Source organism: Mobula birostris, chromosome 2, assembly GCF_030028105.1.
Source record: "Mobula birostris isolate sMobBir1 chromosome 2, sMobBir1.hap1, whole genome shotgun sequence".
In the NCBI taxonomy this organism is placed as follows: Eukaryota; Metazoa; Chordata; class Chondrichthyes; order Myliobatiformes; family Myliobatidae; genus Mobula; species Mobula birostris.
This window is the reverse complement of record NC_092371.1, coordinates 188,746,549-188,773,514: the sequence shown is the minus strand read 5'-3', so window position 1 is coordinate 188,773,514 and position 26,966 is coordinate 188,746,549. Positions and strand designations below refer to the sequence as shown.

Below are 26,966 nucleotides of genomic sequence, written 5' to 3'. Positions count from 1 at the left end.
GCTTTATCCTCTCTGTAGAAGTGTGATTTAATTTAGGATTTAAGACAACCCAATGCTGAAATGAAGGCAAAAGTGTTGCAGATGCTAGAATCTGGAACAGAAAGAACATTGGAAGAACAGAGCAAGTCAAGCAGCATCTGTGTGTCAAAAATTGGAAGTTCCCATTTAGGGATGAAACTCTAGCTGACGGCTGATGCAGCGTGTCAACCTGACGCAAAATATCTTCTTACAAGCTTTCCAGGTCCATAGATGCTGCCTGACTTGTGTTCTTTCAGCATTTTGCCTTTAATTCTTGAACAAATTTTACCCCGTGTAACAAATTGTCTGCGGTTAATAGATAAAACTAGATAACAAATTCCATACACCATGGTGAAAAAAAAAATGTTTTTGAGTCTTCATGTGTTCACCCTGAAGATATTACAGCACATAAAACAATCTTATATACATTCATTGGTAATATTTTGTAAGTTTATTGACATTTTCATGATGCAGTTTCAACCAGTAAAATATTTACAAAAGCTTATTTTAGCAAGTTGGCAAATCACACTTTTCCAAAACCACTCCTCAACTGATCTACCAAATCACTGCCAAATGACACCTGATGACACTTTCTGTGCAAAGCCATTTGGTATTTCTTGGTAACATACATTAAGATTGGATTGCAACTGTTTGTTTGTACATAATTTGTCAAGACATGCAGATTGCATGGCCTCACAGGACACCATTTCTTCCAGCTCCTCTATAGGTATTTGGATCAGTGATCGATAATGGAAAATTCACGACGCATTGAAGTGTTCTAGTCTTCAGTAAAGTGTTACTTGATAGTCTCAGTACTATTATTATATTCTTCATTCCGTAAGGTTTTCCTCTGAAACAAAATTAAAGAGCAATTAAAACCTCAAAATAAACATAGACAATCAACGTAGACACCCGTACCTTAAAGGTGACTTAATTCTGAATTTCATGGCATCAACCTTTCTCTGATTTTCCTATCATTTACCACTTTAATATCTACTGGTTGAATCAACATTCAGTACCTCACTGGAGGTAAGCTTTGCTCATTTACAAGCACTCTGAGCAAGAGAAGGCATTCAGGCCCTAAAGCAGAAACTTACTACTGCCTCTGAACCATGTTTTATTGAATGCGAGATAATCTTGCAGATGCCAAAAGGCAATACTAACCCAAATATTAAGAGTATATTTAAAGAACCTTTAATATCTATCATATATGTAATATAGGTTTTTTTATATATATATTTTTAAAAAATCAACCAGCATAATTGTTCAGTTGTCAAATCATGGTCAATATCTGAGTGTTACTTGATGAATAAGTTATCAATAGTGAAGGCTGGGGTGGGGAGGGGGAGGAAATACAACAAACCTCTAGGGGTTGCTCCTTCTGGAGGAGGTTATTTCACATAATTTCCCATCCCCGAAAAGGTAACACCCAACCAGTTACTCCAGCTTCAAATTATGGTTATATAGCTAACATGTTACAAATAAAGTTAACTATCACATTCATGTTTTTCCTGATTTGCTTGAAGGGACTATTTGTTGAAGGATTAAAGACAATCCTGGACAGTTGTAATTCCTTGACAGCTTACAATAATGTGTGAACTTCAGAGACAGAAAAATATTTCTTCTTACTTCAAATCGATTAAAAACAGTTACTTGGTTCCTGACAGTCTTGTAAATTACTGGAGAAAGTGGGAAGACAGTCACTACTTTAAAAATGTTAAAGCTCTCATCAATACTGTAATTCTGGCAATCCTTTGAAGAAACTACCCTAAAATATAATACTCAAAGTGAAATTTAAAACTAAAACCCTGAGATAACAACTGTATTATAAAACGGAAAGAATGACTAATTAGAATGATTAATTAATATAGAAAACAGGAGACTATATTACAAGCTCCTAAAGCAAACAAAACAGGGCAAACATCAAGTAAAAATTGTAATCACAAGGAGGTGGAGATGGCCATTTGGCTGATCAAACCCTTCCCAGATTTTGTATTTACATTCTAAAGATTCCTGAATTCCTTCCAGTAATATTAGAATTTTCACCCCTTGATGTATTATTGAACTCCTCTTTGAAAGTTACATCTAAACTTGCTTCCATCCTTTAGAAAACATCGCAAGATGTAGATGTTTACTACTCACTACAAACAGCAGTTTCCAGAATTGCTTTTAGTTCTTCTGTCAATCATCTTTGATCAGACTTCTCACTCAAAGCTTCCAGCAATGTTCCACTGTCCAGTTATCTCTGCTTACCTCTATGCTTACAACTAATTTTGAACTTCTGGTTTTACATTATATTGCCACCCTGTTATTCATGCTAAAATATATCTCTTTCTATTTCTGCATTAGCCTTAATCTGCTGTCTCCCCATTCTACCCACCTACGCCCCCTTTCAGTGGCAGCAGCAAAAACTGCAGTGTAAAAGAGATACAGGTTTCCCCCGCCATCCGAAGGTAAAGCGTTCCTATGAAGCGGTTCGTAAGCTGGAATATTGTAAAGCGAAGAAGCAATTACCATTTATTTATATGGGAAAAATTTGTGAGCGTTCGCAGACCCAAAAATAACCTACCAAATCATGCCAAGTAACACATAAAACCTAAAATAACAGTAACATATAGTAAAAGCAGGAATGATATGATAAATACACAGCCTATATAAAGTAGAGATGCTTTTCCACAATCATTGCCTGCACTGTTCTCTGTTGCAAAAATCTCACGCAAGCGCCGTTGGCAAAAACACTCTCTCCAGTAACCTTTAAGCTATGAAGCTGCCAAATCATACCAAATAACACGTAAAAATACACAGCTGATATAAAGTAGAAATAATGTATGTACAGTGTACTGTCACTTACGGGAATCGGAAAGACAGCGCCGAGCACACTGATGATGGTGTGTTAGGCTGAGTTGTCAGAGGTTGGGGTGGTGCAGTGGCCCCCACCCTCCGGGCTGCCGACCGATACCGATCCGCGAAGCATGTAGGGATACAGTGGTGGCCGGAACGCACCCAGCACATCTTTAAGAAAAAAGCCAAAATAAGCAAGCTAATTAATTAGGTGCCGCCCGGCACGTAATTGTCGGCCCAGATCAGAGGTGATTGCCAATTGCGTTGCCTCTGATCTGGGCCGACATTTACGTGCCGGGCGGCACCTAATTAATTAGCATGTTTATTTCGTTTTTTTTCTTAAAGATGTGCCGTGTGCCTCCTTGCTACCGCTGCATTCTCCGTGAATCGGTATCTGTCCGCCGGGTGGTGGAACACTGGGGTGCCATCTCATCGATCAGGGCAGGCAGGTCATCTTCTATGACTGCCCACCTCGATGTCGAAGGTCGAGGTTCGTCGTCTGCTGTGGAAGGCTTAAAAAAACGAGAGTATGCTTGACTGCTGAGCCTCGAGCATTTTTCGATCATACAGTTCATTGTAAGCCCTCAAACCATCCTGCAAATATTCCCGAAACCAACGTACCCTTTCAAAATTAAAGTTGTACTTTATCATTGCAGCGAAAATCTCACGCAGTTGCTTCACGTTCAGTTCCTGGACGACTTCACTTTCAGTCCGTTCACCACTGCATTTGGTTTTGATTGTTATCCTTTCCTCTTCCAATTGCATCAGCTCTTCATCTATCAGTTCTTGGTCATGGGATGCCAAAACCTCTTCAACATCATCTTCGTCAACTTCCACAAGCCAAACTCACTTTGTCCTTACCTCGTTCACCACGATCGAAACGCTTAATTATGTCTAGTTTTATTCTAAGTGTAACACCCTTACAAGCTGTTTTAGGCTTTTCCGATACCTTAGAACTCATCTTGCTAATGGCTGCTCACAGGCACGTGTTTAAGCAATGCCAGCTAGAATGCAGTTCCGAATCTGGGGGAGGAGCTTGGCAGCTCGGGGCGTGCGCTGCCTTTTTTCCAAACAGTGAAAACACCTTCTGTTAGCAAAAACAGGTAACTAATGTAGGTCTTTTGTAACAGTGAGGTTTCGTAAAGCAAACGTTTGAAAAGCAGGGGACACCTGTAGATACATTCTGGCAGGACCAGGGGGACACCAGAATGCCTTTCACCACCCTCCTTGTATTTTAGTTTTAGGTTTCATGACAGCTGCAAATCTTGAAATCATCCACCATAAATCCAAAGCTGTGAAGAAACACAGCAGTTTCAATACCAACTTTGGGAATTGGAATATTTTTGGCACATGTGCCAAGATAACAGTGAAAAACTTGTCTTGCATACTGTTTATGCAGATCAGATCATTACACAGTGCACTGAGGTCAAACAATAACAATGCGGAATAAAGTATAACAGCTACAGAGACAGTGCAGTGCATGTCAAACAATCAAGCACAGACCATAACAAGGTAAGATTGTGAGGACAACAGTCCATCTTATATCATTTAATGGTACTTTAGCAGTGGGGTAGAAGCTGTGCTTCAGCCTGGTGGTGTGTGCTTTCAGGCTTTTGTATCTTCTAAACAAAGGAAGAGGGGAAAAGAGAGAATATCTGTGGTGGGTCGGGTCTTTTATTATGCTGGCTGCTTTACTGAGACTGTCAGAAGAGTAGAATTACAATAGTTTATCTCCAGTCTGATAAACAACACTCTGTTCCAGTCCTTCAGCAAATCTCCTGTGTTTTGCCAGTCCCTTTTTATTCCACGGGCATCAATTTTGCTGAAAAGATCATTGCAAGACCCTTTACCTTTTTTTTAAAAAAAGGTCTATCTACACAGATAGCTTTGTTGTCACGTCAAATTACAATAATGTTAGCTAAGCAAAAATTCACACACATTATAAGTAAGAGCATTCAACCTATCAGTTTTAAAGCTGCTAAGTATATCAGATGGATTAAAACTTGAGCAATTAACATAATTTAATAAAAATAATTAAAACAGTAGAACACAAATTACAAAAAACAAAAAAAAATAAAGCACTTTGCCCACAAGGATTCAAGCAAATTAGCAAACTGTTCATAGGCTAGCAGCCTCAAACAAAAATTTGCTAGACAAAAAGGCATCCAGAGTTCCTCGTCACAAAGACACTCCTGGTCTCAATGGTGAGTACAGTGACAAAGTGCACATAAACAACCACATCTGCAGTCACAGTCAGAACTCTGCATCTGACAAAATATTTGCAAAGTCTGGGCTATGCCGAAGCCTCTGTAGGCTATTAGAAACATAGAAAACTTACAGCACAATACAGGCCCTTCGGCCCACAATGCTGCGCCAAACATGTATTTTCCCATAGCCTTCTATTTTTCTAAGCTCCATGTATCTATCCAGGAGTCTCTTAAAAGACCCTTTTGTATCTGCCTCCACCACCGTTGTCGGCAGCCCATTCCACACACTCACCACTCTCTGAGTAAACAACTTACCCCCTCTGTACCTACTTTCAAGCACCTAAAAACTGTGTCCTCTTGTGTTAGCCATTTCAGCCCTGGGAAAAAGCCTCTGACTATACACACGATCAATGCCTCTCATCATCTTATACACCTCTATCAAGTCACCTCTCTTCCTCCGCCACTCCAAGGAAAAAAGGCCGAGTTCACTCAACCTATTCTCATAAGGCATGCTCCCCAATCCAGGCAACATCCTGGTAAATCTCCTCTGCACCCTTTCTATAGTTTCCACATCCATCCTGTAGTGAGGAGACCAGAACTGAGCACAGTACTCCAAGTGGGGTCTGACCAGGGTCCTATATAGCTGTAACAATACCTCTCAGCTCTTGAACTCAATCTCATGGTTGATGAAGGCTAATACACCGTATACCTTAACCACACAGTCAACCTGTGCAGCAGCTTTGAGCGTCCTGTGGACTCGGAACCCAACGGCCCTCTGATTGTCCACACTGCCAAGAGTTTTACCATTAATACAATACTCTGCCATCATATTTGACCTACCAAAATGAACCACCTCACACTTATCAGGGTTGAGCTCCTCTGCCATTTCTCAGCCCAGTTTTGCATGCTATTGATATCCCGCTGTAACCTCTAACAGCCCTCCACACTATCCACGACACCCCCAACCTTTGTGTCATCAGCAAATTTACTAACCCATTCCTATTAGGATTTATAATTTATTCAAATTCTGGAAGTGATTTAGCATTACAACATCATTCTGCATAATCACTAAAAATAACTGTTTATTCAATCTTGCCATAAATAAGGAGCATCACCTCTATCAGGTGGTAACGTCACTGCCTCATCTGTTGAGGAGACTGTTTTATTCCCATTGGATGCGTCATCTTCACACGTTTTAGGAGGACAATGTTCTTCCTGTATCTCACACAGAAATACATCAATTGGTCCTTTAGTACTCTTTATGTAAACTTGGATTTTCTCCTATACAAATAAAAATTCAAGAAATAAAATGCAAACATTGTAGAGATACAAAGACAGTCTTTAGTAATTTCAATGCAAACTGAACAGGTTACTAATGAAATTGTTTCAATTTCAGCTCAAAGAATCTGCATAGCTGCAAATGTAAACTGTTTCACAATCATAACAAAATAAAATACAGGTGCACATTCCTTTATCCGAAATTCTGAAATCCAAAAAGCTCCGAAAACCTAAGTTTTTTTCGCCAACAGCTGACGTCACTCAGGTGTGACGTGGCAGCACTAGCAGAGGCCGCCAGACGTCAGCTTTGGCTCAGCGCTCATACTGGTTACACGTGCATTTGCCTGTTGACTTTGTGTTTAATTTCACTGTGAAAATGTCAAAAATAGCTGCAGATACCCCTATGGGTAACAATGAGAAAAAGAGAAGGAAGCATCTATCATTATCAATAACGCAGAAAGTGGAGTTATTGCAGAAGCTTGATTGTGGTGTGTCTGTGCGGCGTCTTACTGAAGAAAATAGTGTCGGAACTACCACTGTATATGATTTAAATGAACAGAAAGACAAGTTACTGAAGTTTTATAGTGATAGTGACAGTGACGTTCTACATTTATTCCAATAAGTCATTTACCATGTGTTTGATTCGGTTTGTTTGAAGTTGTACGTTTTTATGGTTTATTGAATGATTTTGTTGGAAATAAAATACAATACAGCACAACAACTATTTACATAGCATTTACATTGTATTAGGTATTATAAGTAATCTAGAGATGATTTAAAGTATATGGGAGGATGTGCGTAGGTTTGGTGCGCCGCCGGGTCCTAAAGTTCACTGCACTGAGACAGGTTAAATAAGGGACTTGAGCATACGTGTTTTTTGGTATCGGGCGGGGGCGGTCTGAAATCTGAAAAATTCTGAATTCCGAAATGCAACTGGCCCCAAGGATTTCGGATAAGGGATTATGAACCTGTACCATTCTTTCAAAAATCAGTAACTTAAAAAGTGACAGTGCACTTTTAACAACTTAGTGAGTGTTCAGATCACCAGTGATATTAACCAGATTTTTAAAAATTAGTGACTTCACTTTTACAAGTTTTATTAGTGTATACTGACTACGTTCCAAGTTGACTAAACATTTTTCAAGTATTTAAAAAAAAAATTAAAATATACCTTTGCATCATTACTTTGAATTGGCTATAGAGGAAGGATGTTTACTATTTTGCATAATGCTAGTTTGGGCCACCAGTAACATTAAGAATAGGTAAAGATCCATTAATGCAGACAAACTCCAATTTCAAGAGCAACAGACATTAATTTTCAGGTCTTTTAAATGAAATTAATGCTTACAAGGGCCCAAACAACAAAACTATCCACAGAGTTAAACATAACTATAATGAATTTGAATACACGAGTTAACAATCAGTATCTAATTCAGTTAATTTTTTTTTATTTCCATGGCTGCTCTCAGGCCACATATTTCCATGCACTTGAAAAAGTACATTAGGAGTCTTAAAACTATTTCAATGTTCTCCTGACTGACCTCCCATCTCATAAATTTTTAAAGTAATAATCCAAGATTCTTCCACTTGCATACTGATTCTCCCCAAGTCTCATTAGCCAATTTTGCGCTGCTGACTCTTACTGCACCATGTCGACATTGCCTCAGTTTTGCTTTCAACCCAGTAGTGCACAACCATACTCACTACCTGGAATGACAATGAACTCAATTTTGACAAATCCCTCCATGGCCTTGCTTTTCCCTAGTCTGTAACTTTTGTCAGTAGCAGTACTGTGGGATCTCTGCACTTCTCCAAACCAAGCTTCCTGACAGCTGATTAAAATAGGAGACTGAACACTAAGCTCTGGAATTCCCTTCTTAAACTTCTCTTCCTTTTCCCTGTTACTCTAACATGTTCCTTAAAACCTCCTACTTTGACCCAGCCTGATCTGATTCCCCTTCTAAGGATAAGTACATAAATTGTAGCTATTGCTCTTGTTAATGAATACTTGGGAAGGGTTATTTTGTCACGTTAAGGGCACCATATAAATCTATACTGTTGTCTACTCTCAATATAAGCTGACAATTTACACAATAACAGACAGAAAAACTCCACTTCAAAAATGCTATATCAACATTAATTACAACTCTATGCAGATGACTCTAAGCCTACAGAAGTGGCAGACACCAAAAATGTCAAAATCATCTTACCTCGTTGGGAACAGGTACTTCCAGCTTTGTTTCTTGGGGAGCTTTGATTGCGATTACAATCTGTTCCTTGAAGGCTTGAAGACTGTGGATGTCCTCGTAAGTTACATATGCTAGCGTATGTTTTTGTTAAGATTAAACGTGATTACAATTTGTGGAAAACCGAAAACTTCAATGATATTCTAATGCATTTTCCCTCAATTACTACCTGAATTCACATTTGCAAAACTTCCATAACTTCAGATGTATAAAATTAATCAGACCGTATAATTTGCTGTTCAATTGTTCTGAAGTCCCAAAGGTTTGGCAACAGGCTCACTGGAAGCAGGTTCCAACACCCACTTTAAATTAATACACTGGCTCTACATATTCCTGTGCTCCGTAACAGGTTTTGCTGAAAAAAAATACTATAAACACTGTGTAGACATTAAAAGTATTCTGGAGTATTAATTGTAACAGCATCCAAATAATCTGCCAGTATGACATCAAAGTCTCAGATACATTGGATTAAGGAAATTTAACTATAGTTTAAAAGAAGTTTATCTTAAAAAAATTGAAAGTTGTTATATATTTCAGAATGTTATTTTGCTGCCAACTTGTTCCATAGACACAGTTGCTTATTTACAAACCCCATTTCCAGAAAAGTTGGGATATTTTCCAAAATGCAATAAAAGCAAAGATCTGTGATATGTTAATTCACGTGAACCTTTATTTAACTGACAAGAGTACAAAGAAAAGGTTTTCAATAGTCTTACTGACCAACTTAATTGTATTTTGTAAATATTCACAAATTTAGAATTCGATAGCTGCAACACACTCAACAAAAGTTGGGACAGAGTTAAAATAAGATTGAAAAGTGCACAGGATATTCAAGTAACACCGGTTTGGAAGACTCCACATTAAGCAGGCTAATTGGTAGCAGGTGAGGTATCATGACTGGGTATAAAAATAGCATCCATCAAAGGCTCAGTATTTGCAAGCAAGGATGGATCGTGGCTCACCCTTTTGTGCCAAAATTCCTGAGAGAATTGTTAGTCAGTTCAAAAGGAACATTCCTCAACGCAAGATTGCAGAGAATTTAGGTCTTTCAACATCTACAGTACATAATATTGTGAAAAGATTCAGAGAATTCAGAGACATCTCAGTGCGTATAAGGGCAAGGTCGGAAACCACTGTTGAATGCGCGTGATCTCCGAGCCCTCAGGCGGCACTGCCTAAGAAACCGCCATGCTACTGTGACAATTATAGCCACCTGGGCTTGGGAGTACTTTGGAGAACCATTGTCACTCAACACAGTCCGTCGCTGCATCCAGAAATGCAACTTGAAACTGCATTACGCAAGGAGGAAGCCATACATCAATTCTATGCAGAAACGCCGGTGAGTTCTCTGGGCCCCGAGCTCATCTCAGATGGACTGAAAGACTGTGGAACCGTGTGCTGTGGTCAGATGAGTCCACATTTCAGCTAGTTTTCAGAAAAAACGGACGTCGAGTTCTCCGTGCCAAAGATGAAAACAACCATCCAGATTGTTATCAGCGAAAGGTGCAAAAGCCAGCATCTGTGATGGTATGGGGGTGCATCAGTGCCCACGGCATGGGTGAGTTGCATGCATGTGAAGGTACCATTGACTCTGGGGCATATATTAGGATTTTAGAGAGACATATGTTGCCATCAAGGCAACGTCTCTTCCCAGAACGTCCATGCTTATTTCAGCAAGACAATGCCAGACCACATTCTGCACGGGCTACAACAGCGTGGCTTTATAGACACAGAGTGCGTGTGCTTGACTGGCCTGCTGCCAGTCCAGGTCTATCTCCTATTGAAAATGTATGGTGCATCATGAAGAGGAGAATCAGACAATGGAGACCATGGACTGTTGAGCAGCTGAAGTCTTATATCAAGCAACAATGGACAAAATTTCCAATTGCAAATCTACTCCAATTCGTATCCTCAGTTCCAAAACGATTAAAAAGTGTTGTTAAAAGGAAAAGTGGTGTAACACAATGGTAAACATGCCTCTGTCCCAATGTTTGTTGAGTGTGTTGCAGCCATCAAACTCTAAATTTGTGTATGTTTACAAAATACAATTAAGTTGGTCAGTAAAACTACTGAAAATCTTTTCTTTGCACTTTTGTCAGTTAAATAAAGGTTCATGTGAATTAACAATCACAGATTTTTGTTTTTATTGCATTTTGGAAAATATCCCAACTTTTCTGGAAATGGGGTTTGTACTAGCACGTTCCTTATTTGTAAATTCCATCAGTTTCACTCCACCTACTCCACCAGATTAGATCCTCCATTCACCCAAAATACTTCTCCAAATTTTTAAATCTGCATTCGATGCTGAGTATGGAAGTAAGAGAATACTAAAGATTACAACAAATTATAGGATAGTAATAAAATTGTCAAATAGGAAAGTAAATGGAAAATGGTCAACACAAATAAAGGTGATGTGGGGTGGTTTAATAGGGATGTAGGGAGGTACATCTGGAAGGTACGGGGGAAACAATGGGATCGACATTACAGAGTGCCAATCTCTAAAAGCTGACAACAGGTTAGCAGGCCCATAGAAAAAGCAAACCAACCTCTACAGTTTATTTTGAGGAAGGAGAATTTTTTTAAAAGTGGATGAGCAATCCGAGAATGAAATCAAAAAATACTGGAAATACGCACTCCCCTTCTTACAGCGCTTTCCATGAAACCAGAGGAACTGTAGCACCTGACCTCTTATCTCCAATACAACTGATCTGCCGGGACCTAAACAATCATTCCAAGTGAAGCAATGGTTGCCTTGTACTTAGTACAGGTCGACCTTCACTAATCCGACTACCTGTAATCCGGTTCCTTCTATAATCCGGCACTGATTATGCTTATTGTTATCCTTCTGTAATTCAGCATTTTCACTAATCCGGCACTCCTCAGGTCCCAATGGTGCCAGATTAGTGAAGGTCAACCTGTATTTGGTTCTCATGATGTGGCCACTGCATCAGTCTGTCTAATCTCTCAGTTTGAGGCTTATAATTTCATAAATAGTAGAATGTTTCTATGAGATTCAAATCCAACACAAGGCCTAAGAATCAGTCAAAAATCTAATACCGGTCGAAGTACATTTGCAACCTCATAAAGCATTCTGTAATGCAGCACTATTCAAAACAATGTCAATGTTCTCAAAATTGAAAGCAGACATGTATAAGTAACTTCCTTAAAACAAAAAGATATCTTGCATTTTCTTTGTCTTCTGTTAAATTGTATAACTGTTGAGCACAGTCCTTGATTAATTCATCTAAAGAATTCTCTACTGTTGTTAGATCTGCCAGTTCTTTTCTCAGTTTTCGAGATTGGGCTTCATATGCTAATCTTTCTTGTGGATTTTTGCCTCTAAAAGACAAATAGAAACAGGTAAATTGTAAGCTACTATAAAAGCTTACCTCTTTTTGTTTAACTGGAAGGCAATTAGTTCAAAATATTGCACACAAAATGAAATGACAGGAAAATATTCTGTGGAATAAAAATTATTGCACATGAATCAATTATTTCACATGGAGATTAATTAACAAGTTAAATTACTTAGTTGCCATTAACACTTCTGGCCACTGAAGAGCAAGACACTGCCTTACTTGGGAGTAAAAGTACTAACATTTCATAAAACAGGTACTAGGTAAAATCATTCTTGCAAACTTATCTAGAACTAAAATTGCAGCGTCTCATTATTAAATAAGCAACTTTGCCATGTTAGTAATTTAAATGAGTTAGTTCAGAGAGTAAACCAAGTTTGTTGATTATTAAAAAAGTGAGCAGTCAAGTTATATTGGCTCTCAACATGATTCAGTTAACAAAAAACACAAACCCTTTTTGATCAACACACATAAAAGTTGCTGGTGAATGCAGCAGGCCAGGCAGCATCTCTAGGAAGTGGTACAGTCGACGTTTTGTGCCGAGACCCTTCGTCAGACCAAAGATGGGAGCTCAACATTCAGGGATATTCAATGCTGGTTAGAGAGGAGATTAACGCAATAGAAAGGAAGGACATTAGCCGGGAGGATGTGGAATCGATATGGGTAGAGCTGCATAACACTAAGGGTTAAAAAACGCTGGTGGGAGTTGTGTACAGGCCACCTAACAGTAGTAGTGAGGTTGGGGATGGCATTAAACAGAAAATTAGAAATGCGTGCAATAAAGGAACAGGAGTTATAATGGGCGACTTCAATCTACATATAGATTGGGTGAACCAAATTGGTAAGGGTGCAGAGGAAGAGGATTTCTTGGAATGTATGCAAGATAGTTTTCTGAACCAACATGTCGAGGAACCGACTAGACAGCAGGTCATTCTGGCCGGGGTACTGAGCAATGAGGAAGGGTTAGTTAGCAATCTTGTCGTGCGAGGCCCTTTGGGTAAGAGTGGCCATAATATGGTGGAATTCTTCATTAAGATGGAGAGTGACATAGTTAATTCAGTAACAAAGGTTCTGAACTTAAAGAAGGGTAACTTTGAAGGTATGAGATGTGAATTAGCTAAGATAGACTGGCAAATGATACTTAAAGGGTTGACAGTGGATATGCAATGGCAAGCATTTAAAGATCACATGGATGAACTGCAACAATTGTTCATCCCAGTTTGGCAAAAGAATAAACCAGGGAAGGTAGTGCACCCGTGGCTGACAAGAGAAATTAGGGATAGTATCAATTCCAAAGAAGAAACGTACAAATTAGCCAGAAAAAGAGGCACACCTGAGGACTGGGAGAAATTCAGAGTCCAGCAGAGGAGGACAAAGGACTAAATTAGGAAAGGGAAAAAGATTATGAGAGAAAGCTGGCAGGGAACATAAAAACTGACTGTAAAAGCTTTTATAGATATGTGAAAAGAAAAAGATTGGTTTAGACAAATGTAGGTCCCTTACAGTCAGAAACAGGTGAATTGATCATGGGGAACAAGGACATAAATAATCTTCCGGAAATAGTAGGGGACCGAGGATCTAGTGAGATGGAGGAACTGAGGGAAATACATGTTAGTAGGGAAGTGGTGTTAGGTAAATTGAAGGGATTGAAGGCAGATAAATCCCCCGGGCCAGATGGTCTGCATCCCAGAGTGCTTAAGGAAGTAGCACAAGAAATAGTGGATGCATTAGTGATAATTTTTCAAAACTCTTTAGATTCTGGATTAGTTCCTGAAGATTGGAGGGTGGCTAATGTAACCCCGCTTTTTAAAAAAAGAGGGAGAGAGAAACCAGGGAATTATAGACCGGGAAGCCTGACATCGGTGGTGGGGAAACTGCTACAGTCAGTTATCAAAGATGTGATAACAGCACATTTGGAAAGCGGTGAAATCATCAGACGAAGTCAGCATGGATTTGTGAAAGGAAAATAATGTCTGATGAATCTCATAGAATTTTTTGAGGATGTAACTAGTAGTGTGGATAGGGGAGAACCAGTGGATGTGGTATATTTGGATTTTCAAAAGGCTTTTGACAAGGTCCCACACAGGAGATTAGTGTGCAAACTTAGAGCACATGGTATTGTTGTGGATAGAGAATTGGTTGGCAGACAGGAAGCAAAGAGTGGGAATAAACGGGACCTTTTCAGAATGGCAGGCGGTGACTAGTGGGGTACCGCAAGGCTCAGTGCTGGGACCCCAGTTGTTTACAATATATATTAATGACTTAGACGAGGGAATTAAATGCAGCATCTCCAAGTTTGCAGATGACACGAAGCTGGGCGGCAGTGTTAGCTGTGAGGAGGATGCTAAGAGGATGCAGGGTGACTTGGATAGGTTAGGTGAGTGGGCAAATTTATGGCAGATGCAATTTAATGTGGATAAATGTGAGGTTATCCACTTTGGTGGCAAGAACAGGAAAACAGATTATCTGAATGGTGGCCAATTAGGAAAAGGGGAGGTGCAACGAGACCTGGGTGTCATTGTACACCAGTCATTGAAAGTGGGCATGTAGGTACAGCAGGCGGTGAAAAAGGCGAATGGTATGCTGGCATTCATAGCAAGAGGATTCGAGTACAGGAGCAGAGAGTACTGCAGTTGTACAAGGTCTTGGTGAGACCACACCTAGAGTATTGTGTGCAGATTTGGTCCCCTAATCTGAGGAAAGACATTCTTGCCATAGAGGGAGTACAAAGAAGGTTCACCAGATTGATTTCTGGGATGGCAGGACTTTCATATGATGAAAGACTGGATCGGCTAGGCTTATACTCTCTGGAATTTAGAAGATTGAGGGGAGATCTTATTGAAATGTATAAAATTCTAAAGGGATTGGACAGGCTAGATGTAGGAAGATTGTTCCCGATGTTGGGGAAGTCCAGAATGAGGGGTCAGAGTTTGAGGATAAAGGGGAAGCCTTTTAGGACCGAGATTAGGAAAAACTTCTTCACACAGAGAGTGGTGAATCTGTGGAATTCTCTGCCACAGGAAACAGTTGAGGCCAGTTCACTGGCTATATTTAAGAGGGAGTTAGATATGGCCCTTGTGACTAAAGGGATCGGGGGGTATGGAGAGAAAGCAGGTACAGGGTTCTGAGTTGGATGATCAGCCAATGATTGTACTGAATGGCGGTGCAGGCGCGAAGAGCCGAATGGTCTACTCCTGCACCTATTTTCTATGTTTCTATGTCGGGACTAACTGAAAGGAGAGCTGGTAAGAGATTTGAAGGTGGGAGGGGGAGATCCAAAATGATAGGAGGAGAGGAGGGGAAGGGATGGAGCTAAGAGCTGGACGGTTGATTGGCAAAAGGGATATGAGAGGATCATGGGACAGGAGGCCTGGGGAGAAAGAAAAGGGGGAGGGGGGAAAAAACCAGAGGATGGGCAAGGGTTATAGTGAGGGGGACAGAGGGAGAAAAAGGACAGAGAGAGAAAAAGAATGTGTGTACATAAATAAATAACGGATGGGCTACAAGGGGGAGGTGGGGCATTAGCAGAAGTTTGAGAAGTCTATGTTCTTGCCATCAGGAAAGACGGAATATAAGGTGTTGTTCCTCCAACCTGAGTGTGGCTTCATCTTTACAGTAGAGGAGGCCGAGGATAGACATAATCAGAATGGGAATGGGACATGGAATTAAACCCTTTTTGATATTGTTTGCATTTGTTACTAGGATGCGAGAAACGTTAAATTAACAAATTGTTACAAAAGAAATAATATTTGTGAGTTGAAGTAGAATTAAGGCCAAAAGCTTGACAAATTTTGAACTCATTTGCCTAAGAAACCAAAATGAATTGCAATCTTTGGATCAGATTATATTTCTGTAGTCTAGTTATGTCTAGTCATAAACAATGGAGGACAATTAAAGAAATAAATTCTGAATTTCTTCATAACAAAATGGAGCACATGAAGACAAAAGACGAAGCCAAACTGAAACATCTTCAGCTGATGTGTTTAGTGCAAGATTCATCGGGATGTCTCCTCACGCTCCAACTCAATGCAATATTAAGAAATTACAATATAGATAGGGCAAACCCTTTGGGTCGCAAATATCCTGATGATAGTTTTAAATTATACTCCAGTTCTAGCTGTTCAGTTCAGCTTCAGTTCTGGTACAAAACGGACAAAGTGGAAGAGTTGTAGAACACTCATCTGGAAGGCAATTGAAACTACTTTTAGCAAAAACTCACTTACTAATGCTCAGTTTAGGTTCCAAGCTCAGCTTAGGACCTCATTCTCTGACGACTCTGCAGTGGTTGGGTGTATCAGAGATGGGCTGGAGTCGGAGTACAGGGGACTGGTGGACAAATGTGTGGAACAGTGCGGGAGTAATCACCTGCTCCCGAATGTGGCCAAAACCAGGGAGATGGTGATTCATTTTAAGAGAAAGAGGACTGTGACAAGTCCTGTGTACATTCTGTGAGAAGTTGCGGTAGAGTACAAATACTTGGGTGTTCACCTTGACAACAGATTTGACTGTCAAACCAACACTAAAGTTGTTTACAAGAAGGGGATGTACAAGCTATTTTCTAAGGAAGCTGAGATCCTTCAAAATGTGCAGCAGGATGTTGGAGATTTTTTATCAGACTGTTATGTCCAGTCATCATTAAATTCATCAAAAAGGCTGGATCCATCCTTGGCTACAATCCGGACTCTTTTGAGTTAGTGGTGGAGAGGAGGTCACTAAGCAAACTGTTATCCATTATGGACAATTTGGCACATTCTCTCCATGACCTACTTAATAAGCACCTTTTGTAACAGGCTAATTCAGGTCCGCTGCCACAAGCATCATTACAGAAAATCTTTCCTACCAAATGCAATAAGCATATACAACAGTTCATTGAGTGGTGAATCTGTGGAATTCTCTGCCACAGGAAACAGTTGAGGCCAGTTAATTGGCTATATTTAAGAGGGAGTTAGGTATGGCTCTTGTGGCTAAAGGGATCGGGGGGTATGGAGAGAAGGCAGGTACAGGGTTCTGAGTTGGATGATCAGCCATGATCATACTGAATGGTGGTGCAGGCTTGAAGGGCCGAATGGCCTACTCCTGCACCTATTTTCTATGTTTCTATGTTTCATCTCTGTGTGAGAGAAGAACACACATCATAGTACAATGGTCTCTGCTTTATTATTTCATACATTATTATTGTGTATATTGTCATTCTGTACTTTATTAGTTAAGTCTGCACACTGCTAAGTGTGTTTTTAAATATTGCTGCTGTAGCAAAAGAATTTCCCACTCGGCATCAATAAAGTACTATTATTATTAGTATAGCCTTGGTCAAAAAAGTGATGAGAGTTGAATTATGATTGGAGAAATGACTGCCAGATTAAGTAGAGCATCATGAAGCCTTACACACTGGAGTAAATAACTGGGGGCAAAATTTGCTATTGACTGGAGTCAATGTTCACAAAACAGAAAGTGATTATGGCTGCTCAAGATCTCACTGACAGGACATCACTGCAGGAACTCTTCAAGACAACAATCATATCCCCTTTGTTAATGATCTTTTCCACATAATAAGAAATGTGATTTGTGTTGATGCTAACGCAATTTCTCTTTCTACTTGCACTGAGAAATAATGATACCTATGTTTGCTTACTGCAATGCTGATACAATACTGAAACTGACAGGTAAGCAGCAAATAGCATTTGTGATGTGCAATAACCATTCCTATACCTAGAATAACTGGAGCTTAACTGAATAGGTTTACAGTAGAGTGGAACACTAAATTAATTATAATTATTCCAGTTAAACCCATTTGTGGATATGTGTGGTAGCAAGTTAAGAAAAACAACTTCAACTGGATTAATTCTGCCTGATTCACAATTTTTGAACAAAATATGAATAAAAGACTTCATCAATTACTAATGGCTCACTTTACAGATTTTATTGAAGCATTAACATTTTTAAAAAACAGGAATAAAGGATAATACAGAAGCTGATTAAAGTTTAAAAAGACATGGAATTTAAAAATATTCCAGAAATGGTAATACTTTAGGGTCAGGGAAAGAAATAAACAATAATTATGGCTTAGTATTCCAATTAAAAATTCAACAAATTTCCAAGTTCTCTTCAGATCACTGTTTAGATCAGTAAAAACTGCAGTTATGCTACGATTGATGCAAGGAATCACTGAGAGCAAGTTTTCAATTTCTGCTGTAACCGCTAGGTATTCACTCTAAAAAATGCTGCCAGTTTGATAGATTAATGATGTCAACTGCATGTAATTTTGCTGTCATTATAAATATAAAATCTGAGTCAATATATTAGTTCAAGGTAAAACAAACATCAATTTCTAGTCAAATCTAGTTCAAGAAAACAAAATCAGGGATTGCTGGCATGACCTTACAGTTAATTTTCCCAATGAAGAACAGAAGAGGTAGATTTAATGAATATGGAATTTTATATAAAGAATAATCTATTGTGAAAACTAACTTACATCCATTCAATCAGGTTTTTGGATTTTTTTCTCACCAGACAAATGCCATCCAGTACATTGGTGATATCGTAAACCCTCCTTTTTCGCACTCCAAGCATCCATGCCACATCATTGATGTCAAGAACCCCATCAGGAGCCTTACTCACAAGTTCCATAAATCGCCGAGTTAGACGTGCTAATGACACATCAAAACGTGGCTTTCTCTCTGTTGCCAAAAGAAGAAACTAGCATGAACTTTCAGATTTAAAATAACAATCAAAGAGATACAGCATGAAAACAGTTTTGAAACTAGGTACTAGAAATTGTACTGAAATAAAATTCAATGCACGTGGAACAGGTATCCTTAAGAAAATCAGAAAGATTAATGCCTGATGTCCAGTACTAGATAAAGAGAAATTTCCCAAAACTGAGCACTGGGAAGACCAAAGTAATTTCCTTTGGTGTTGTCCTTAACCTACACTTCTCATCACCAACTTTGTCAGGCAATTAAAAGAAAACTTCCATAATCCTTGATCTTGTTTGGCAACATGATAAATCTTCAATTGCTTGGTAGATCACTGATCCATCAGCCAGTACCTTCAGCAAGTTTTCTGCCTACCTAAAATTTCACTGCTCTCTTGCTGAAAGACATGTCTTTAACTCCGAGTATGTTAAGTGATGAAATACCCATGCCGTTTCCACCAATCTTTGTCTCTCTACTTCCTCTTCTTTAAAACACTCTTTAGAAGTTCTCTTTGCAGAGCTTTAGGTCACCTGCTCCAATTTTCTTCATGTAGATCTGTAACAATTTTTTGTTCAATAACACTCCTGTGAAACCCTTTGGCATGCTTTCATGAAATCATTAAGCACAAAAGGAACAATTTTGCCTTTTGAGTCTCTGCCGACTCTTAGTAATGTTTTCTATTTTGAATAACAAATATTGATGTTGTTATTTTCTATGGCAAAGGATATCTATTCTAGATAAAAAAAAGTTTATATTAGAAATAACAAATTAGTATTTTGGAATTAGATGTTAAATTGAATTTTGGTTTAATAATCTTATACAGTTCACAAGAATTTGGTCATAAGAAGGTTGTACACATAATGCTGAGGGAGAAAAACTCCAGAGATAGCTCAAATACTTCCCAAGCTGAAGCTACAAAAATCAGGATGAACAAAATGCCAAAACTTGAGATCAGACATTTTTGGATGCTATGTGGTCATATGCAGAACCACACAGGGCCATAGTGGGATTTAATGTTTAGAATAATGCTACAAATAATATGGATCCTATACAGATTGATAAACACAAGGGTAACAGGTGAAAGGTAGTTTGGATAAGTTAAAGAAAAAGTTAGCCGAGGTGATATGGCCTGGAAGCAAAAGCTGACTGTATCATTCCATGCATATTGGCCAGCATTTTCAAGAAAATCTAGGCCAATGACTTTGGAACCAGTAACTGCACTGAAAGGAACCCAATTCAAGAATTTTATAACTTACATAACTAATGAGAAAAAATGTCCTGGGTATGACTCTAAACTTCAACCGGTGATGAGGCTCTGACTGGGGACTTTCAGACCTTTGGGGAAAGCAGTTACCCCTTAATCATTCATTGCTCCCAGGGCCGCTCTGACCCGGAACGGTAGCACCTGCAAGGGTTCCTGCTCAGATAATGAGCGAAGGCCAACGGCAGATCCAACAGGTTCAGTAACTGAACTTATGACGGAGAAGGCAGATGAGCTACGACCTCAAATGACAACAGCTATAGTATAGGCAGATGAACATTTGGGAAGAGAAATGGCGATTTCTTCAGTTTGCCCAGTGGAAGGCAATAGCAAACCACCATTGTTAGATACTAGGTTTCCTAGAATCTATTTGCTAAGAAAACCATGGTCAAACTCACAAAAATGTATCAAACAACAACAGCGTCAAGAGGATTTTCAAGACAATTCTGAAGATGTTTTGCTCGGTAGGGCCGCTGCTGAGCAGCAGGGGATCCCCGACTGTCATCAAGCTACTGCTCATAAAATTCAAGTAATACAAAAGAAAATCATTGCCACTTGGAATGTAAGAACCCTATATCAAGCAGGAAGATTGGACAATGTGATAAATGAAATGGAAAGACTAAAAATTAACATCATGGGAATTAGCAAAGTTCGTTGGATAGCTGCTGAACATGTCAGGATAGAAATAAAACACTAATTTATTCTTGTAGAACATCCCATGCTAATGGAATAGGAATTCTTATGGATGAAAACATGGCAAAAAGTGTTTTAGGACATTGGGCAATAGCAGAAAGAGTGCTCCTTGTTAGATTCAGAGAACAACCATTTGATATAGCAATTATACAGGTATATGTACTAACAGATGGAACAAATTAGGATATAGATAAATTCTATGAGAAGCTTGAACAAGCAAAGAATGGATGCAAATCTCAAGATATTGTTATTGTCATGCGAGATCTAAATGCTAAAGTAGGACAAGGTGCTGATGGAAATACCATAGGAAAATTTGGACTGGGGAAAGAAATGAAAGAGGCGAGAAATGGGTAGAATGGTGCAAGATGAATAATCAGGTCGTTATGAATACCTACTTTAAAAACCATCCAAGACGCTTGTGGACCTGGAAGAGTCCAGGTGATAGCACCAGAAATCAAATTGACTTTATTATTATAAACCAAAGACTTAGAAGCTTAGTGACTCAATGCCAAACATATCCAAGCGCAGACTGTAATAGTGACCATAACCCAGTAATATGTCATGTAAAAGTAAAACTTAAGAAACTGAAGAAGCAAAAACCTGGGTGACATCAGATGGCAGGTGCGACATGGGCATCAAAAGAAGAATAGGGATGGCAAAAGACACCTTTATGAGAATGAAGAGTATACTGACCAATACTAAACTAGGGATGACAACCTGCCTCAGAGTACTGAAAAGTTATGTTTATCCAGTTATGTTACATGGACCAGAATGTTGGACAATATCTAGTAACATGAGGAAATGAATTGTAGCAGTAGAGATGTGGTTTTTGAGGAGGATGCAAAGAATATCATGGACGAAACGAATATCTAACGAGGATGTCATGAACAGAGCAAGCACAAAAAGAGAAATAAAGTATGAGATCATGAAAAGGCAACGTAACTTCATTGGAAATGTGATTAGGAAAGAGGAGTTAGAATGCACGGTAATTATGAGAAAGATTGAAGGGAAGAAAGCAAAAGGAAGGCAAAGACGAATGATGATGGAGACAGCAGCCAGAGAACTGGAAATGAATACCAATGAATTGATCCACTTGACCCGAAACAGGAGTGTGTGGGCAATGGCAGTCAAAGCTCAGACTGGGCACGGCACCTGATGATGATGGTGAACAATGAGGGGAAAAAAAAAATCACAAAATGCTGTAAACACACATATTTACACATGGAAGCGTACAGTCTAGATTACAAAGTACTAGTGGGGTACATCAGTGTAAGGGTTAACAGCATCAGCTGTAAGATCAGCGTTCAACTCCCGCCACTATCTGTAAGAAATTTGTACACTCTGACTGTGAATGCACAAGCTTCCTCTGGGTGCTCTGGTTCCATTCCAAATTCCAAAGACTTATGGTTAGAGTTAGTGAGTTATGGGCACACCATGTTGGTGCCGGAAGTGTGCTGACACTTGCACAATCCTTGTTGACTTGTTTTGACACAAACAACACATTTCAATGTATGTTTCGATGTATGTGTGATAAATAAAGCTAATCTTTAATCTTAATGTTGCACTGGTCAGAAAAGAGCAGGTGTAATTCACAAGTGGAAATTATGAAGGGTTAGGGAATATTCTGGAGTGGAGTAAGCATAGCAGATTAGAGTTCAAGCAAGAACCCTTCTTTAGTTTTTAATGTGGATTGCAAATTGCAAGCAGTAAATTGAAGTTGAAAGTACACTTTTGCAAATTAACAGGGTGGCCCATAGACTAAGAGATATGGTTTGCAAAATGGTGAAGATGAGACATCTGCATATGAATTAAGACAATGGGGTTGTGTTAACTGGCTTACATCAAACCTGGCAACATGGGTTATGTTATTTGCACCATCTTGACTGAGGCTATGTCTACACTAGACTGGATAATTTTGAAAACACTGGTTTCGAGTAAAAACGACAGACATCTACACTAGGCGTTTTGAAAACATCTCTGTCCACATTAAAATGGATATTTGGGCGAATCTCCTCCTACTGGGCATGGGTAGACACATATACAGAAAACAAGCAAAGAGGAAACGGTATAATATTTACGTTTCCGCGGCGGCATTGTGCTATTTCCATTGGTCAAAAACTAGAGTACCAACAACAACAGTGAAAGAAAGTTTTCAACAATATCTTCGAGGAATACAAAGAAAACCTCCGCTGGAAAAAGCAGACCGACTTGTTCGTTTCGACAGACAATGAAGTGGAGCTGTTTCTGCGAGTTACAAACGACTACAAAGTCAGCAAAGCGGTGGAGGACGTGGAGATGTTTAACTCCAAACAAGCTATTAATGTAGACAATGAAGTAAACAACACACGCGTGAAGCCGTACTCAAGATCAACAAGAGACTGGAATCTTCTGCCGCCAGACCTGAGCAGTATTTCTGGCATTAATATTTTTAAAGATAGACTCAATCAAATCAATTTAGGGGATCTAGTCAAAAAAGCTCACTTCACAATTTAACTCTCACGCCGTTCACACCGACTGCGCGTTATAATAGCTGTCCGGCAGTGCTAGCGCAGTTCCAAGCAGAAGCAGAAAAAGCATTGTTGTTGTGGTGTTGTCATGACAGCATTTTTAAATATCTCCGTTTAACCCGTCTATATTGCAACGCGCAACAATTGTTTTCAAATTTACACACTCTGAAGAGTGTTTTAGAAAAGCTCCATTTTCAGGGGATGAAAACACTGTTTCAATGTGGACTGAGGGTCAAAACGAAGAGAAAAAGCTTCGTTTTCAAAATTATCTGGTGTAGTGTGGACGTAGCCTGAGTTCAAGCTGGCAGACCAGACTGATTTTGTCACTTAGCATATCAAACATAGTCACAGATATAGGCAATCAAGATATTTGTGTACTCAGAGACTGCCCTGACAACACTAATTTTGGGTGTTTCGGATTTCTGCACCCAAAAGATTTCATAGTATTTGTAAGAAATTCTTTGTGACAGAGGTGTTTGAACATTCAGATATGTCTGTCACTGTAGATACGTAATTCACAGGAAGCACTGTCAACCCAACATGTTAAAGTGAATGATGTTATTGTAACTATTGAAATTGTAGTAAATCATCCAGTTACCATTGATCTTAAGGGTATAAAACTGTGATATACTGTAGGTTTGTGAGCCTCTACCGACAGTGTCACCAGAATGATGCCTGCTTGCTGTGCTGAATGAAGAGTTCTATATCACCAGGTTCAGTGTCCCGGTGACTTTTTTCACAGTCACGACAAGAACTTACCAACATTTAAATAGAGAAATGCCAGTAGCTTCTCATGGAATTATTGGCATTTCCCCGTAAAATCCAAAGCAAAAGCTCAGTGAAACGAATGTGAACTAGGTGACAGAACTCAAAAGGTCCTAAGAAAAACACTTACACCCAAACGTGTCAGTTCATACATTGAATACTATTCCGTTTCCTTCCCAATTCACAAATCTGCTTATTTTCCAGTATTAATGAAATCAATCTACTTTCACATGACTATTACTAGCGCTTTACAATCCCAACAAAAGAACTTCGACGTGAAATGTTACGTAAAAACTTAAAATACTTATTATGTGCGGAGAACAAATCGGTTCTCAGCTCAATGATCCTTGATTTCGCTTCAGAAATGCTACCCGACTTGAGAATTTCGCCAGCATTGCTCACGACCCCTACATGAAATGTTAACTTTGATTTCTTTTGCTTTAATCCCCACAGATGTGCGCCAAACATTTTACCTTTTGGTGCTCCGGGCCGGAAGTTAATTTCACCGTCAAGTAAACAATGTGCAGTGTACATAAACTTCCCAGGCGTGCTTCAGACAAATGCACGCGGGAAACAAAAACGAAATCAAAAGCACAGATCTGGGCTTTAAGTGAGGTTAAAACTAACCATCACCCCATCGGAAAGAGTGCCGCCAAGGCCTAAGTTTGCACTCTCAGACCCTCTCTGCACAGGCGTCACACACGTAAATACTCCTGACACGAGAGGCAGCAACAAGCGAGGGAGGTGAGTGATCCGGGTGGCGCCAGCGCTCAGCTCAGCTCAGCTCAGCTCAGGACTCACTGTGACTGGACGTCGACATGATTTTCCTCTCCTCTCTCCAGCCGATGACAGCTCCTCAAGCGTCGGCGCCGAAGACCGCGAGCACCAAAACAAGCTTGTCTCGAATGGCGGAACACCCCGGGCCCTTGCCCAGCTCGAAGCCTCGGATCCCGCTTCGGCGCCCCCACGATCACCAGGCAGCCAATCCTACAGCACCCCCAGCCCTTCCCGCACCGCCAATGTAAAGGCTGCCGCGCATGCCCAGAAGCCGGGCCCGCGACCAACCACGCATGCGCTCTAGTGTATCTCGCAGCCGCAGGCTCCGTTCTTTCACCGAGGTGTCTGGCGGAATTTACAAACTGTTGGCGCTGGTGGAAGTCAGGCAGCATCCATAGAAATGAACTACAGACGATGTTCCGGGCCGAGAGCCTTCTTGGCGGTTTTGTTATGGGTTGGATGTCCTCCAACCTATGTTTTAGGTCTTGATGTTTTAGAGTAGCTGCATAAAACGTGCTAGGAAGGTACGTGGAATCGAGGACATCGAATATGGAAATGGATGGAGAAACGATACCTTTTTGAAGCAGGGAATCTTATTTGTTGGCTTTGTCAACCTTCTTGTGTCCTGATAAGCGCATATGTAGAGCATCCCTTGGAGACATTCACTGCCAAGAGGCACCGCAAAGACAATGATCACTGGAAGTGTTTTCGAGTCGTCAGAGTAATACAAAGCAGAAACTTGCTGGGTTCAGTTTTCAAATTGTTTCTGATAAGTTTAACAAGCCACCTTTGTGAATATTTAACCAACGGTTAAAACGTCTTTTACATCAAAATTTAACAGTATCTTTCAAAGGTTTATGACTTTTAATGACAGACAATTCCGTGGATAGTCACAGTCATACTTTATTGATCCCGAGGGAAATTGGGTTTCGTTACAGTTGCACCAACCAAGAATAGAGTATAAATATAGCAATATAAAACCATAAAAATATGGTTTGGGATAATTTGGAATTAATTTCTAAGAATAATTAATAAAAATATTTTAAAATGTATGTATCTACGTGTTACTTCCCATTCTAGGTAGTTGTTTCCTGGATTTGAAGCACTACGAGTTGATTAGGAGGATAGGATTTTCAAGCATTGGGATGTAAGACTTCCTAATCTCGCTGCAGATTGTAAAGGTGAAGTAGGAGGAAATTCTCTGATGTCTGGTTAATTTGGTACGGAGAACCTACATCATTTAATATTGTGTCTTTGACCTAGACCCAAGTGACCTTAAGTTTAAAAGGTCACATCGGTATCTCTCCCCAACTCTTCCTACGTTGCATCGACTACATTGGTGCTACTTCCTATGCCCATGCTGAACACGTCAACTTCATCAACTTTGCCTCCAACTTCCACTCTGCCCTCAAGTTTACTTGGCTCGTTTCTGACACCTCCCTCCCCTTTCTTGGTCTCTCTGTCTGTGACTCTGGAGACAGTTTATCTACTGATATCTTTTATAAACTAACTGATTCTCTCAGCTACCGGGACTATACCTCTTCCCAACCTGTCATTTGTAAAATGCTGTACCCTTCTCTCAATTCCGCCGTCTCCTCGGCATTTGCTCTCAAGATGAGGCTTTTTATTCCAGAACTACTGAGATGTCCTCTCCCTTCAAAGAAAGGGGCGTCCCTTCCTTCACCATCAATGCTTCACCCACATCTCTTTCACTTTGCGCACGTCTGCCCTCACACCATCCTCCTGCCACCCCACCAGGGATAGGGTTCACTTGTCCCACCTACTACCACACCAGCCTCCGCAACTTCCGCCATCGCGAACGGGATCCCACCACCAAGCACATCTCCCCCCTCCCCTTCTGCTTTCGACAGGGATCACTCCCTGCACGACTCTCTTGTCCATTCGTCCCTCCCCACTGATCTCCCTCTTGCTAGTTATCCTTGCAAGCGGGACAAGTGCTACAACTGCCCCTACAGCTCTCCCCTCACTATTATTCAGGGCCTCAAACAGTCCTTCCAGCTAAGGCGACACTTCAACTGTGAATCTGTTGGGGTTATCTACCGTATTGGGTGCTTCCGATGTGGCCTCCTATACATCGGTGAGACCTGAGGTAGATTGGGAGATGTCATGGTCCGGTCCGTGAAGTCCGTATTCCGGTTCATGGTCTGGTCCATCGACCCTTGCTCCAGGTTTTCCTGTCTACCCTGTTTCTGTTCTTGTTGAGCTCTAATTGAGGCAGCTGATGCTCATTGGGTCTGGCTGCAAAAATACCTTCAGAGACCCAGGCGTGGCTGCTGGATTGTTCTTGTCCTTACTCCTTGT

General features: G+C 40.1%; 1 protein-coding gene across 2 annotated transcripts; it reads right to left on the bottom strand.

Annotated features, from left to right (window-relative positions):
- Positions 1–450: 450 nt before the first annotated feature.
- On the bottom strand, positions 451–24,906 carry LOC140193963 (transcription factor E2F6-like). 2 transcript variants are annotated; one of them, XM_072251197.1, is made up of 6 exons: positions 24,669–24,906; positions 18,419–18,623; positions 11,771–11,929; positions 8,555–8,669; positions 6,182–6,281; positions 451–868 (listed from the first exon to the last, which is right to left on the bottom strand). In XM_072251197.1, the coding sequence occupies exons 1-6, from the start codon at positions 24,685–24,687 to the stop codon at positions 849–851; spliced, it is 618 nt and encodes a 205-aa protein (XP_072107298.1). In that variant the 5' UTR covers positions 24,688–24,906; the 3' UTR covers positions 451–848. The 2 variants fall into 2 exon arrangements, with proteins under 2 accessions (XP_072107298.1, XP_072107297.1); XM_072251196.1 differs by having other exon boundaries at positions 6,182–6,347; positions 24,669–24,904.
- Between the last annotated feature and the right edge of the window lie 2,060 nt (positions 24,907–26,966).